Below are 15,463 nucleotides of genomic sequence, written 5' to 3'. Positions count from 1 at the left end.
CATGTAACGTTAACAGACATAGTAAGAGGTAAATAAAAAGTCTTATCTCCCCAACAAATTCTACCTTCTTCATTATGATTGGTTACAAGAGTTTGGGCTCATCTGTAATTGGTTAGATGTCAACCGGGCCAGTCCTGGAGCAGGAAGTCAGAACTTTAAAAGGCTGCATGTTTTTAGCGCAGTTAAGCACCACATCACTGGGGAGATGGCAGTGAATCTTGGAGACAGTGAGGTGTGGGACCACAGCTGGAGGTCACGGCTAGCAAAAGCACCTCAGGACCTTGGTTTACCCTGCATTATTGGTTTGATTGCAACAGTGTGCTTGATATTTAAGTGTGTTATGTGTTACACTTCATTCTAGGTGGCGACGCCGTGGTGTGAAACATCACGCCTCTTCTGAATCCAGAGTTTAGTAGTGAACACTTGTACTTGTCATTTTACACATTTTTGCCATTTGTTTTTAGTCTCTGTGAAATATTACATTGTTTGCTGAGGGCATTTTGTAAAATGTCTTCAGCCTGCTTTTTTAGAACGTTAACGTCATGGAGTAGGGTTCAGAAAATAAAAATGAGACTCCAGAGTTGCATTTAATAAACGCACTGAGACGCATGCATGGTTAAACCTACATTATTGCGCATCATATTTTCTCAAAGCATTACCAGAATCGATAAAGGTTATGGGGGGTTGGTGGGGTTGGTGGGGTTGGTGGTGGGGGGGCGGGGGGGGTGGTGGTTGCTCTTACTGCAAGTCTGCAGGATAAATCTAGGAGCTTGTTTGCCTTGTGTAAGTGCAGCCTCGTTCTATAGGTGCCTGAAAGAGCGATTTCGTCACTTTCTATGAATAGGCTGGAAATGATCTGTGACATGAAAAGCTATAAAAGCTTCTGCCCCCTATCTAGCTTCCTCTCAGAGAAATTTGTGTCCTGTGGAGACTGTCATCTTGCCTTCCAACGCCTTTCATTCGCCTTTCTGCCTCTCTGTGCAGCTCACTGGGCAGAGTTAAATATGACTTGAGTTGCCAGCCTGCTTTATTCAGATGTGCATCATGGGAATTGAGATGAAAGAAGTAGGAAATGTTTCATTTCTGCCTCTCTGGTTCTTATCTGTAGGCACAAGGACAATATCAAAGGCACTTTCACTTCTGGGCTTCCTTGGGCTTTCTGATTGCATGTTCACGAATCTCGCCCACAGCAAGGAAGCAGGTACAAGCAGGATGCACACACGCATGTGCCCGACATTCACGCTTCCTTTTTTTTTTTTCTTTTTCTTTTTTCTTCACCCCTCCTTGAGTGCCCCGTGCCCCTGACATTTTGCTGAGATGGAGCCTTGCTGACTCCTTCTTGATTCCAATCACTTGGACCTCCCAGTGCATTTCTATTTCAGTCAACAGCTCAAGCACACAATCCAATTACCCAAGTGAGCCTCGTGTGGCTCTCCATATAGAGCAACGAACCGCTCACCACCACCACGCTGCATCTTAGAAATAGCTTGTTAGAAAAGTTCTGCTTCTATAATTAAGGGCCTGAGAGAGTTGCTATTTTTCAGTTTCTGAAAGAGTCTCACGGTGGCCATTAGCCACTCTGAAGTCTAGACGAGGTACCTTTTTTTTTTTCTCCCTTTGCAAGTTGTCTGAAAATTCATTTTAAGTAGCAAGTTGTCTCTAATTGTGTCTTTCATAAGGGTTTTCAGGGATATTTCAGCTATTTCTGCTGCTTGTTGCTACACAACCTCAAGAGACGTTGTTAAAGTGAGAGTGTTATGTTAAACCCTTCCTGCAAATCGGTGTGTAAAAAAATTTTTTTGATTAATTGCCTGACGTACAGACTGGATAATTTTGAATCATTATGGGTAGAGATGCTAACAATCAGTAGGAATTTAACGATTAAAAATGTATTAGCTGGCCTCCGAGTGGCGCAGCGGTAAAGTTCTCGCCCTATCATCCGGAGATCGCGAGTACGATTCCCGGGTAATGCTGTAACCGGCTATACACTGACAATTAAATAGGATTTTACCAGTTTTAAATAAATCAATAAAATGAAAATTTGTATATGGCAGTGAGTGTTGATGCTGTGGTGGACCACCACAAATTAATCAGTGTTTGATTGTGCCGCTATAACATAAAGCTTAAACTCGAAGGTGAAATCTGTTTATTGGTTATCAGTGTGATTTTTAGTGATTAATTGGTTGTTCATTGATAACATGTTGGACAATCAGTTAAGAAAATAAATGTCACATTTGCAGTCTAATTCTGGTGTTGAGATGAGAAACTGCGTTAAAACAAAGTTATCACTTGATACTAAGTGTTGAGCAAAGCGTCCGCAGACTCTCTGGTATGTCTTATAGAAAAGACATGAATTTCCTATTTTGGTATCATTTATAGCGATCGTGACTGCAATTACGGTTGCAGAAATATATAAAAATAACTGTTAACATTTCACCGTCATGTTCAGAATTCAGTCCGGCCAAAGAACGCCTATTTCGGAAGTTTTTTTATTTTATTGCATTCATTTTTTTCGTTCGTCTGTGACAAAAGAGGAATCTGGTAACATGGAGTTTCCCATTTTTGTCAGATCAGATGAATTAAACTTTAATTCAGTGCTATTTGTGTACCACTTTGAACAATAGGCACTGGCATACAGCAGAGGTGAAGAATAGGGAAGAAACCTTGAGAGGAACCAGACTCAAAAGGGAACGCGACCTCTCAGGGGTGACGCCACATACTGGAACCGTAACGTGATATGCTGTACCGTTTTAGAAGCGTGAAGTCGAACAGAACTAAGTTTTATATGAACATGCAGATGATTCTCGGTGCTATAAACCAAATATGACGTGTACCTGCAGATCTCAAGTTTTAAAGAAACTTATTTATTCTTTTATAGTGTTTCCTTAGAATTAACACAATTTGAAAAACTGAAAATTCTTTTAGAGAGAACCAAATAACCTGGCACAATCAGCTCTCTTCAACCTTGGCATTCCCGGTAGGCCGGGTCAATCTGCAGTAGATGCAACAGCTACGATGCGCCTAATGAAGTTTAAATGGCTGACAATGCTGAAATCCAAATAAAAATGTTTTAGATTTCAAACTTATTGACTCTAAATAAGGATTTTGGTTCAAACAAACCATGCTTACATCAAACAGGTTAAAGTTTTAGCAACCATTGTTCATCTGTTCGATCACAGATGAACAATGGTTGGCTGCAGTGACGTGTTACTTCACGTCAGCACTCATAGCTCTGAAGGGTGAATATACGCCGACGAGGAGCCCGACTTTGGAGACGCAGAAACAGTCACGCACATGTACGCAACCGGCAAACTGGGAGCGATAATCAGGCTACACTACAGTACATGTCTTTGGACTTTGTAGGAAACCAAAGTACTCTAAGAAAACTCACCAAGCACAATGAGAACATGCAAACCTCTCACATGAACCGAGGCAAGATTTCAAGCCGTTGAGCTACAGTGTGGCCAAATTTTGAATGTGTGTCAAAAACTAATCACAGGACCATCTTTAGGATTATGAATCTCATGTAACCAGTCTGTACGTAAGCCAAAAAATGATCTGCTCTCTAGCTGTAGAATTTATTTAAATTAATAGACTTTGGGCTTCAGCTCTTCAATAAGCATCTCACTGTAATGAGCACTGATGATTGTTGAACCTTTGTGCTTTTGATAATGTTGGAGGCTGGAGGGATCCCAGAAAACCTTTCCAGCCGATAGTTGACTTTTAAACTTTTCCTTGGTTTGCGATTGAGAATGTTTCCGTTCCATACTGCTTCATTTACTCTCATACTTGTAGTGATGAATCCGTGTCTCATCACCAGTAATGATTCTTTTTAAGAAACTTTCACCTACCTTCCTTAGAGCATCAGTCGAGATTTTGTTTGCAGATATCCATAAACTTCTGTTTTTGCTCGGCACCAGGTGCACCTGCAGACCCCCACCCCCCCCCAAAAAAAAGAATCACTGCATGCTGCTCTTGTAAGGCATCTATTTCTCCTCGAACCGCAGTTACAATTAAACTGATGTAACACGTCTACACCTGCACAGCAATGACAGATAGTGCTGATAAGACAGTGCGGCTGAAAGAAGTTTCAATACGAACGGAGTGCGGATAAAATTTGACTCCCCCTCCTATGTGCCAGCCAAGCCGTAGTGAAGCAGAGGCCTGTTCAGTTCGAACCCTAGAATCTAAACTCATTTGCATAATATGTGTATGTTATCTCGCAGCAGATCTACCCAGGAAAATCAACAGCAGATTGCCGTGATTAAGGCGTGTCTTATAACAGTAGATTAGTCACAGTCTCCTCATCAGTGCTAGTCTAAGAATTCCCAGTGGGGGTGGTTGTGCTGTTTAGTAGCTGTTCACGATCAGATAAGCGGCGGCATGCTCGCAAAACACTGCTGGTGATTATGGAACCAGCGCTCGTCCTCCTGCTGAGCCAAATCGACAGAAAAACAGAGATTAATGCTCGTACGTATCCCCGTGCCTAATGTTCTTCCACGTTTGTGCATGCAGGCTGCACGGATGCTACAAATAATAATAATTTTATTTATTTATATATATATTTTTGGTATTGAAGCACACAATGTAGGAATCAAAATCCTTTGAGTTGCACCATCGGGGGGAAAAAATGTGTTGTTTGTATGGTAAGATGGAGCTTTCCAACTTCATGATGGCTGCTATTGTCTGAAGAAAATGCTGTGCACAGAAGCCCGTTATTTATTTGTCAAAAATCTTACTCTGCTATTAGTGAGGAGCGAAGCGCAGCAGGTCAGCTCAAGTAAGCTAGCGTTTCCGTTCTTCTCGTCGTAGTGTGACAGCCCGGCCCGTCCCATCCTGTCCCGGCCCCTGCACATCTGCTTCTTCACGTCTGTTGTTGTCCTGATCGAACGTCTCCTCATGCAGACTGCTTCTGTTTAAAATGGGTGATCGCTGCAAATCAGGATGCTGGTTGTGCTTTCTCACACTTCAGTCTTAGTCTCATCAGTTTTAGAATGCAGGCCCAGCGCCCTCAGGTTGACGAGCGCCATGAATAGAACAAGACCGCTGCGACTGATGCCATGAGAACCCCTGTGGTCACGTTAGCAAGTGGCAGAGCGACAGCCGATTGTTTGTTTTGACTTGTGACTTTGATTCCGAGCAAGCTTTCATTTTCACTTAGATTAAAGAACCTTAACCCTGGTTTCATCTTGTACTATACGTCAGACAGATCGTCTCGAACATCAAAACAAAAAAATGTCTGCTTCTTATGTTACGAATTGTAATGATGACTACGTTCTATCGGCTGTTCCTGTCGTGGGGTCGCAACAGTGGATTGTCTGATCCGCATTACAGCGAGAGACAACTCCCCCACTCTGTTCAGGTTTGGGACCGCCTGGGTTTGGGCATCGGGTGGGAGTCGAACCCGGGCCTTTCTCATTTCAGGCGAAAAGTCTACCAATAAGCCACCAGTGCCCCATGCTGCTCAGATCATGCATATTTCATGATATTTCTATTTACTACTACTACAGTGGGGGAAAACCCTGCCTGTTCGAGGGTGTGTGCAAATCCTTCACTAGTAGTCGATATTTTAGCCACAACTCTTTATCTTGAGACCATGGTAGCGCTACACGCCAATGCTCCTGTGCCAAGTCTACCGTAGGTCTCACGTAGTCACGTACTCTACAGCGCGCCTTGCGGAAGAGCCTGACATGCACCTCCCCAGAATCGTAACTACGTGTCACAGACCACAACAACTGGCTGCTTCTGCATGCTTCTGTGGATTTACTAGCGGTTTGGCGATGTAATTGCAGTGCTACACAAACACACCAGTGCTCTACCTGCTCACAGCACCGTAGGCCAATTGCGCAGCCTACAGCATTGGCTCTGATTAAACTTGACACAGAAGTATAAATCAGCCTGGAGGTAACATTGAGGTGAAAGGCCGTCTGTGCTACGGGTGCCAGAGTCTGAAGTAAATCCCTCATGGTCACTTATGACTGCTCTCGCGTCTCTGTCCACGATGCAAATCAAAAGCGAGTGAAAAGCACTGTGAATGAGGGGAAACCAGAGTGGCAGTGTGTAATAACCTAACCAGAGGGATGATGTTCCTTAAGCAACCTTCCCTTCAGTGAGAAATGATTCACACAGGAATGACCGTCACTTCCTCTGTCTATCAGCAGGCTATGTAACCTGCTCTTCATTACTGAGCGCCAGTTACATCACAGTGAAGGGGGGTGTTGAGTATAAAAGCCAGCTGCACAGACATTGAATGCAGAAAAGCCTTCGCAGTCAGGTTTTTAACCTAACAAGTTGATTTCACTTTCTCGACCTGTATCATTTGTCATCTCTTTCATTTTTATTCCTTTTTGCGTAAATAATTATAGCACACAGATTAAGCCAGCTAAACAGGCTGTGATGATGGTTCTTTCATCTCTGTTTGCTAATGCTGATTTTTCTTTTTTCTTTTTTTTTTTCTTCTTTTTTTTAAAAGGAAAAAAATTATTTTTTTTTGCCCATGTTTTCGTTCAGGCGTCAGCGTCGTCCGCTGTGGACGCCCGCGTTAATTAGACTCACGTCGGGTCACGAGGGGCTGGGGAAGAAGAGTAAAGTAAAGCAGTTTGCCGAGCAGCTTCTTTGCCGCCTCTCCTCTGTGCGCTCTCCCAGCGCTCGCTGGCATGTGGCTCTGAGAGCTAAATTAGTTTGGAGCCGTTATTTACAGCTCCTGGAAGGGCACCAGTAGCTGCACACCGAGCAGATGGCGTTTGCGTGGGTCTGTAATGAAGAGGACGACCTGTTCCAGATCTATTGAAATGTTGCTGTAGTCAGGGCTGAGAGGGTGTGTGTTTGTGAGCGGTGCATTGATCTGTGACTGCAAAGTAGGTAGGTTATAATTTTTTTTTTTTTGTTCTGCAGAACAAACGTCCAGACGAGGAGAAATCGCCCTGTATAAATAGCTTGAAGTGCTTCGGCACCAGCCAGAACATACTGCACAATGTTACAAACCGGAGAGCGTCTTCTGGATGCATTTTGAAAAACGGGTTATTGTCAATTACAAGCTAAGCACCTTAGGGACCTTAATTATGTAGAAAGTTGCTGCCCCAAGCACTGATGAGTGCTATTTCAATAAACTACTGGAGGATTTATGAGCTGATATTAACAATGACTAATGAGTCAATCCCCTACATAGAAAATACAATTCAATTGCTTTCTCCCTGTTTATAATCACCCGGTGAAAAGGGTTCCTGTTAATCCATTTCCATGATCAGTTTTATGACAAGTTTTAATCCAGAGCTCATTTCCCGATCACGCGCCGTTGAACAACAGGTCTTTAGTTTTTAGCAGACATTTCTATTCTGCAGATCAGTTCGAAGCAGTAACGTTGCTTGCATGTGTTTACTTAATCATGAATCATCTCCCTCTCTATCCTAAACAGAGTTGCATCAAGCTTCCTTGCACGTTTTTATTACCCTGCGTTTTTATGCCTCACCAATTGCTTGATGTAATTTTTCCCCCACATTTTATTATTATTTTTTTTTTGTCTTCATTGATTTGACTTCATTGATATTTTGTGTTCTGCAGCTAGGACATGGCTCGCACATCCTTGATTCAATATAACAGTCAATAATGAAACGATGGCCTCTTTCCTGAGGTACTGCAGTTCAGCCCTCAGGCTGTGGGTGCTAATGGAGTGTGTTTCACATTTCCTTAGGCCTGTCTGGAAGGGAGCATGATGCAGAGAAAGAGAGAGCCTTGGGTAGCAGCAAGCCTGTGAAAATCCTTCGACATCTTTCTATGAAGGTTCTCGTGTACTGGTTGATACGACAAGATCTGATCCAGCATCATTTAAGCTTTAGTGCTTAACGGTTTATCAAATAAGCACCACACCAGTGACAGAGCTGTGGAAAAAAAAGTGCTGAAGTGTGTACGTCAGTCTTCCTCCTGCTACTTGAAGCGAGCGGAAAAAAGCTGATTCGTAGTAACAGTAACATTAGACAATCTCTATTACTGCAGAATAAATTTCCACCTCTGACGTTAGCCGTTTTCAAATTTGCATTTAAAGGAAATATAGTTAAATCATGAATTTCTAGAATTAAGCGTCTAGAGTAGTTGGATGAAGGCATCCGTGTCATCATTTCAACCCCAAGTGCTTCCACAGTCCCAGAAGGAAATTAGTGGTAAATGCCTTTTATACTGGTAAAAGGTGCAATTTGGTTTGTCTTATTTTTTTCATGGGTTTGATTAATTCAATCGATGGGCCAGATTTGAATTAGAACAAGTTTCACATTTTAAAGTGATTTAGGAAAACTTATAAACGTTTAATCCATCTTTAACAAAGTACTCGGAAGAAGACTCTTGTTTTAGCGAGAATATTGCTGCTTCTTCTTTTGAGTTTATGGGAGGGTTAATGCGATACTGCCACCTTTAGGACTGGAGTTTGCAGCAGTCTAAAAGTTGGCAGGTCAAAAAAAAAACTGTTATTAATTTGTAAAAAAAAAAAACACAACATTTAAACAATCAGTACAGCATTTCAGTGATTATTAGATAGTTCTAGTAGATTGAAGGTTTTTTAAACCTGAAATAAATATGGCTGCTTTAATGCTGTTGAATCAATTTGAATTCGATAGGTTGCATTGCCCAAAAAATCAGATTGATTTACCGCTCTAGTAGATGTATTTTTCTGGATTTTCAGAGGATTGCCTGAGGGTACTCGGGTGATGTTAACAACAGGATTTATTGATGATCTCATTAATCTATGGATCAGTACAGAGACACCAGCACTAATTCGATAGTTGAGCAGGAGCAAAGTTCATGCAAGCCCATCTCGTTTTTCTTTACCTTGTTTTTGAGTGTACATTATTAAAGCATTGTAAAAGCCCGTCTCCAACAACAAGCTGGTCTTAAAGTGGTGTGTCCCTCGCCAGGTTGCCAAGTGCACTTATCAGGAATGGGCTGTTATTCATGTCTTTATGGTAGCGTGTACTGTAAGACCCCACACCACTGAGCAGTCATTTGCATTACAAAGTCTTTGCATTATTAAACGTGCCTACAGCGGATTAAAGAAATCTTCCCTTCTTGAGATTGAATTTTGGCACCAAATTGCATTTTGATATTATTTTATATTGATAATTTTGCATCGCTCCCTGTCCAACATTCAGTAGCAGTCTGGTTTGTTTCATTTATTGAGAAGTGAGCCCAAAGCAGTCAAGTCCAAGCTTAGGAGAGGCGATGTTTTCACTTTACAGCTCAATTAATATAACGGGTCCGAAAGAAGATTAAGTGTTGAACTCGTCCAACGTCGGTTTCATCACTCAATTCCAATAAACATGTTGCATAATTAAAAACGAAACGCTGTCTAGTGGAGAGGGGGTTTGATCAGAGCTGTTTTATGAATGTGAAGTAGACTGCATGGAGATGTAAGAATAACAGAATTTGAATGGATAAAATAATGTATTTTTCAATTAATATCTTTGTACCTTGTTTTTGTGTTGTGAGTATATACAGCGCTGTAACAAAGTAAAGTACAGCTTTTTTTCCCTTAATAAATGAAATCATCATTTAAAAACTGCATTTTGTATTAGCTCTGGTTATCTTTATTTAAGATATTAAAATGTTAAGAATCTGAATCATTGTGTGACAAATCAGGGCAAATACTTTTTCACAACAATGTTTAAAAAAAGAAAAACGTGTACGTCTAAGCTGTCCTATGTTAGCATGAAACACGTTTTCCTTTTTGTAAAAATGAAACGCAAAGTCCAATATTGTCCAAGCCACATTGCAAATGAGTTGTGAAAACAAGGGAAACTTCCAGCCTAGTATAGTGTATAACACCAAGCCACGGCTTTCCAATTAAAAGACGATCTTTGTGTCAGATTTCCCTAAATAGGAGCGTTCGACGCGGTTAATCGGATCAGCATGAATCTTATTCCTGTATGAGTCATTTCAAGCAATTCCATAAGTCAATTACCCTTTGACCCCCTGATGGTTTCCTGTAATTCAGAACAGCTGAGACCAATGCGAACAGGCTGCTTCTGCCATTAAATACATGTTTTTGTCAGATATTTTTGAAGGTTCACATATATTGCTGGCTGAAAGATGTGATTTCACTCGTAATAACCGATCGCGCAAACGAGTGTTTCAGGTATTCTGTTTTAAGTCTTGTGTAATAAGTACATATACAACTGTTGCTACAGTATCATTGTGGGAATTCTCTTCATTGTTGTGCTAAATATTATTATATCTTGTATAACAAGCAGTGATTGCAGTATTTCTAGGAAAACAAGGGTTTCTCCACTGTTAGTACTCTAGCTTTACAGGGTAGTCATGCTGCAGTGTGAGTCATTGACTTTCTTGTTCATTTCAGGCTGTGATTACTTCAGATCATTTGTGCTGAGATAGATTCGTGTATACTTCTTTTTCCCTAAATGACAGATGTTTCCTACTTGCTCTCATGAACTGAAATGCTAAAATTGTCCTCAGTTAGACCTTGTAAGCCGGTTGTTTCCTAGCTATAAATTCTGTCTAATTGTTAAGAATTTATATAAAGTACCCTAATGTAAGCAATTCAACTAATTTGTTTTAATATTCTTCTTTCCAGGGCAAAAATGTGGGCAATTGGGAAGTGGAAACCAAGACAACCCTGAGTCTACTGTAACAGCGTTTCTTACTGCCCCAGACGTCTGAGAAGATCAGACCCCACTCCGGCACTCTTGGGCCGTTGGCAATAAGATGTCCCTAAGTAGTGGCACTGCAGGCGGGAAAGGTGTGGACTCGAATGCGGTGGACACTTACGACAGCGGCGATGAATGGGACATTGGAGTTGGCAATCTGATCATCGACCTCGACGCCGATCTAGAAAAGGACAAGCTTGAGATGTCTGCCACTAAGGACGGGGGTGGAATGGCTGCGCCCCCCAGTGCAGTAGCTGCTTTGCCAGACAATATAAAATTTGTAAGCCCTGTTCCTGCTCAGGGCAAGGATGGTAAATCTAAGTCTAAGCGTAACAAAAACTCAAAGGATGCTAGTAAGTCTTCAGCTCCTGATGGGGGCAAGAAAGAGTCGCAGGCGCGGACCCCGAGCGAGGGGACGGGCCCTGCTGCGGGCGCGGCTACGGGAGCATTATCCAGCGCTGGCAAAGGTGCAGACAAAAACACCAAGACCCCCCGCAATGTTCCTAGTGGAAAGAAGGACAAAGATGGAGGAACTGGGAAAAATAAGAAGGACAAAACTGAAGGAGTAGCAACGGGAAACGCGACTACAGAAAAGGACGCAGCAGCTCCGGTTTTAACCTTAGGATCATCTCGCAATACCCCGTTTGAAGGAAGGCAAAACTCGGACCTAACTTGTGCTGAACAAATTGGGAATATTGCCATCGATGCTGCTGGAATAGTTCCTTCTTTGACTATTAAAAGTGAACCCGAAGAGATGGAGAACACTGATTGTAGGAACTTGAAGAAAGTGAAAAGTGAAAAGGTGAGTACAGTGGTGTTTCACTGTAGATTTAAAGCTTTCCTTGCGATTTCTTTATTCAGGACTCGGCCAGGTGAACAAATACAGCTTTTGAATTCCTGTTATTAAATAACTCGAGTATGAAATGAAGACCTGTCTGGGGTGTGTACTGGCAGACAAGCAGTAGCAGTAGCACAACCTGAAGTTGCCTTATTCAAATGTGCTTTTATTTTTCCACTGTAGCTCTTATCCCTATGTAGAACTCAAGCTTCATGTATCAAGACGGGTCAAGATTAACACACTCTGTTCCTGATTTTCATTCTGTTCCAGTTTAGAGATGTCATTAGCACATGTCTTACAGTATGTTCCCCTGATGGCTGAGACAGTCATGATGAATTTTGTGTACATGGCTTGACAGTCATCAGCTCTTACGAGACTGACACATTCCAAGTCTCGCGAATGAGCTTAGATTATGACCCAGATTCTGAGAATCAGGTTGTAGAAAGTGACCCCTGCTTGAGTTTTCTCTTATGGAAACACTACAATACTATAATGATTACTATTATTATTATTGATTTATTCTTGAAATGGCCTAGAATTGACTTATTGGCCTGTATAATTATTGGCCTGCTGTTATTCACGCAACAGGTGGGCTGATTAAAAACGATTTATTAACTGGTATTTACTGACTCATAAAAATGCAGAATTTATACAGTCAGGTCTAAGTGCGTAAGAAAAACAGAACGGTCACATGTCTAGAGGTTTCAGACAGGTCCTGACTGCTGTAGCGATCAAAAACATTATCCCTTATTATGTGATGATTTATTATTATTATTTTCTTTGTTCCAAAAGCAATTTTCTTTATAAGTGCCTTATAAATTTCTGAATGCAGTCGTCGGGCCGTCAGAGCTTTCTTACCTTGAGGCGAACGCAGTACAAGTAATTATTGTCTGCAGCTTTTTTGTATTGTAACAGCATATTGCGATGTTCTGCCTGTGAGCCAGACAGTTGTTTGGGGGGGCGGAATAGATTACTTGTTCCGTGCTAGTTAAACTCCCAATGTGTTGTTGGATATGCGAGTATCTCATGGAGGATGTGAGGGATAATAATGTCAAACTGGGACTTTTGATTATGTGGATTAACTGAGCACGGTTCTGAGAGTAAAAGCTTAGTATAAGTAATTATCCAGCACTTAGTTTCGGCCGAGTAATCTGATTGGACGAGAGACATTGCATGAGTTGTGAAATAGAGCATAAGGTGTGTTAACAATTGTTAATGTCAGTTGCTGCATGGATAAGGTTAGGCCAGTATGATCCACAGTACCGAGGTGAGAGCAGCTGCCTGTCAAAACCCACGTTCAAAAACTGAAGCTCTATTCAGCGAGAAAACACAATGATAATGTTGTCATCTTTAAACAGCACCGGAGGTGCGAGCGGACGCTATCGAGTGACGGACGGGAACCAGACCTGCTTTTCAGCCCTTTTCAAAGTGGTTTATGGTTTCCGCGTCCCACGGCGCAGCCAGATTGGAACGAGCTGTCGACACGGTCGCTTTCTCTCCCCACAGAAACCTCACTCTCTCTCAGGCCATGCCTGGAATGTGAGACTCTTAGGTCACACTGGGCTTCTCTGCCAGACTAGCATCTGCAAACATGGCACAGACGCACATTTTCCATTAGAATAACTCTGCCTACTTTCATCTCCGGGTCTGTTTCTTATCTGTGCAACACAGCCTTGAATCGGGTGCTGATGTTGTTATTCGCATGAGGTTGAAAAGAAAAGAAGCACTAGACATTTTTAGCTCAAATTTGAATTAGCTGTTGAGTGTCTGAGAGTCGCTTTGAGTCAAGTGAGTCCAAGATGGTTTCTTTTTCGGCTCCGGTTTGCACTCTGTGGCTTCTGTTGTACTGTAGACGCGGCGTGCAATACGAGTCTCGAAGCCTAAACCTAGCGTTTGTCGGGAATGTGTTAGGAAATGATCGAATTACGCCGATTTAACCTTGAGCGGTGGACGTTTCCTTTTGTTTTCTCGGATTGCAGACGAATGCTGCAGGATTTCCACAGAGTAAACAAGCCTCCATTGTGGTTGCAGGCTCAGCTCCATTCTGAATGGGAGCCATTGAAGTGCGTGCAGTTCTTTAAGTGGTAGCCGTTTCCTTTGAAATGAGCTGGTGCATAATTGAGATCGTGGATGAATAGTTCAGGGATCTGCCAATTATTTTTTTTTCTTCCTTGCCTCAACGTTTATCGTCACGGTTAGCGCCATTTGGATTGAAGAATTTGGATTCCTTTGGTAGTAGTAAATGATTCCAGTTTTTATCTGGATGCCATTGCGTGCATGTACATGAGGAAATGTGAGGGTTGGGTAACAAAACTGCTGATGCGTAATAACGCATTCTTAAATATGAGGCATTTGTTCCGTCTCCATTCAGATTACCGGATCATTTTGTCTAGCGTTCAGTATTAAAACTCATTGTGAATATTCGTCATTGATTTTTAGAAAGCAGCTTCCTGATTTAGTCGTGGCCCTTACCCTCAAAGTTAATTTAATCATTATCTTATAAATGAATCATTCAGTTTATGATTCAGAATCTTATATATGTTTGGTATATGTTTTAAATTATCTAAAATTGACCCATTTTTTAAAAAAAGTCACCATTTTCAGTAGGGTCAAATTATTGGGTTGCATCAAGCAAAGAAAACAACTGAGGAGATTTGAAATGACTGCAATTGGGTTGAAAATACTTTAACGCATAATTACACACGCACATGCACACAATGTGATGAGGACTCACAGGATTGGGACTAAAGAGCTGTGAGGCCATAAGGAAGCCATTTGTTAGTGAAAATCCCTTTATCGTTAGGGTAAGAAGAGAAGCGATGCAGCCATCATGCGTAGCGCCCACCATACAAGCTGATTGTTGAGATTTTTAATTTATTTTACTTTTTTGGGCGGAGTGGCGGTGTGCAAACTACTTGCATCTCTCAGAAGTACACGTGTTTTGCGAGAGTATCGCTTTTTCTTATTTTGAGTTTGAGAGATTGATTTGTTCAACACCGCCCACTGGACTAGTGGAGTCTTGTGCAGAAGATTCGGAGGAAGCAGGAGGAAAGATTATTGCTTTGTACAAAACATGACATTTAAACAAACTAAACAAATTACACAGATTCTCAGTGTGTATCAGATGCTTGTAGTGGATTTTGTGGATGAATTTAATGCTCGATAAATCAGACAATAAACTGCTGAATCACAAATCAAATTGAAATGATTCGAATGTGTACTCATGATTCATAGCTCTAGAAACATAACCTCATGTATGTTATTCCCAAATATGCCCAAGTCGTAGGTCAACATAGGGTTTTCCATCAGTAGTTCATACTGGGCATCAACAACTAAGCGAATACTGTAGCTGACCCAAGTCATGACATCATGTTTGTCCTTGATTGACGCGCGGTGCTAGCTTTATAGCGGAGCTGGGCGGCGCTCCAGGAAATTCTTGTCAAATCACCGAAGGTGCAGTGTGTGGAAATGTTTAACCGTCCAACATCTGGCTCTCTGCTTGACCTAAAGCGAGCTGGCCCTAATCCACACCCTGCTAGTCCTCGTCGCTAGCTCAAATGGGGAATTAGCTGGCATTGTGTACAGCCTAGTGGATTTGCCAAGTGCCAGTGAATAATGTCTACCCAGATTAAGCAGAGTGAAAGGTCTGGAACACTATAATGCCAGAGATTCAGCGTCTTGTGCTGCTGAAAAGGGGTGATATCTTTCACTGGATGTTATTTTTGTATTGTGATAGGGATTACCGCGGGATGCCTGGACACAGCCAAAATTAAAAGTGGCTAACCATTTCATTCAATTATTAGCTTTTTTTTCAAGTCTTCATGGCATTGCTATTGTATTCAGTAGAAAACTCCCAGTAATGCGCTTTCTTCAGTCATTACAAACAGGCACGGGCATGTCTTTCCCTTTCCACTGGCATCTTAAAAGGAAGCAGATAACTGATACCTCTATCTATTTTTCACCTTTCCAGCTTGTC

The 15,463-nt window shown here is 41.8% G+C and overlaps 1 protein-coding gene across 2 annotated transcripts in view; it reads left to right on the top strand.

Moving 5' to 3' along the window:
- The window catches only part of znf609a (zinc finger protein 609a), a 110,145-nt gene that overhangs the window by 28,258 nt on the left and 66,424 nt on the right, over window positions 1-15,463 (top strand). For both annotated transcript variants that reach the window (XM_053481483.1, XM_053481490.1), the window contains exon 2: window positions 10,577-11,451. In XM_053481483.1, coding sequence (XP_053337458.1) covers window positions 10,708-11,451 — 744 coding nt within the window. In that variant the 5' untranslated portion in view covers window positions 10,577-10,707. The remainder of the gene's footprint in view (window positions 1-10,576; window positions 11,452-15,463) is intronic.

Source organism: Clarias gariepinus, chromosome 2 (assembly GCF_024256425.1).
Source record: "Clarias gariepinus isolate MV-2021 ecotype Netherlands chromosome 2, CGAR_prim_01v2, whole genome shotgun sequence".
Classification (NCBI taxonomy): domain Eukaryota; kingdom Metazoa; phylum Chordata; class Actinopteri; order Siluriformes; family Clariidae; genus Clarias; species Clarias gariepinus.
Note: the sequence above shows the minus strand (reverse complement) of the source record. Positions and strands in the feature narration are given on the sequence as shown.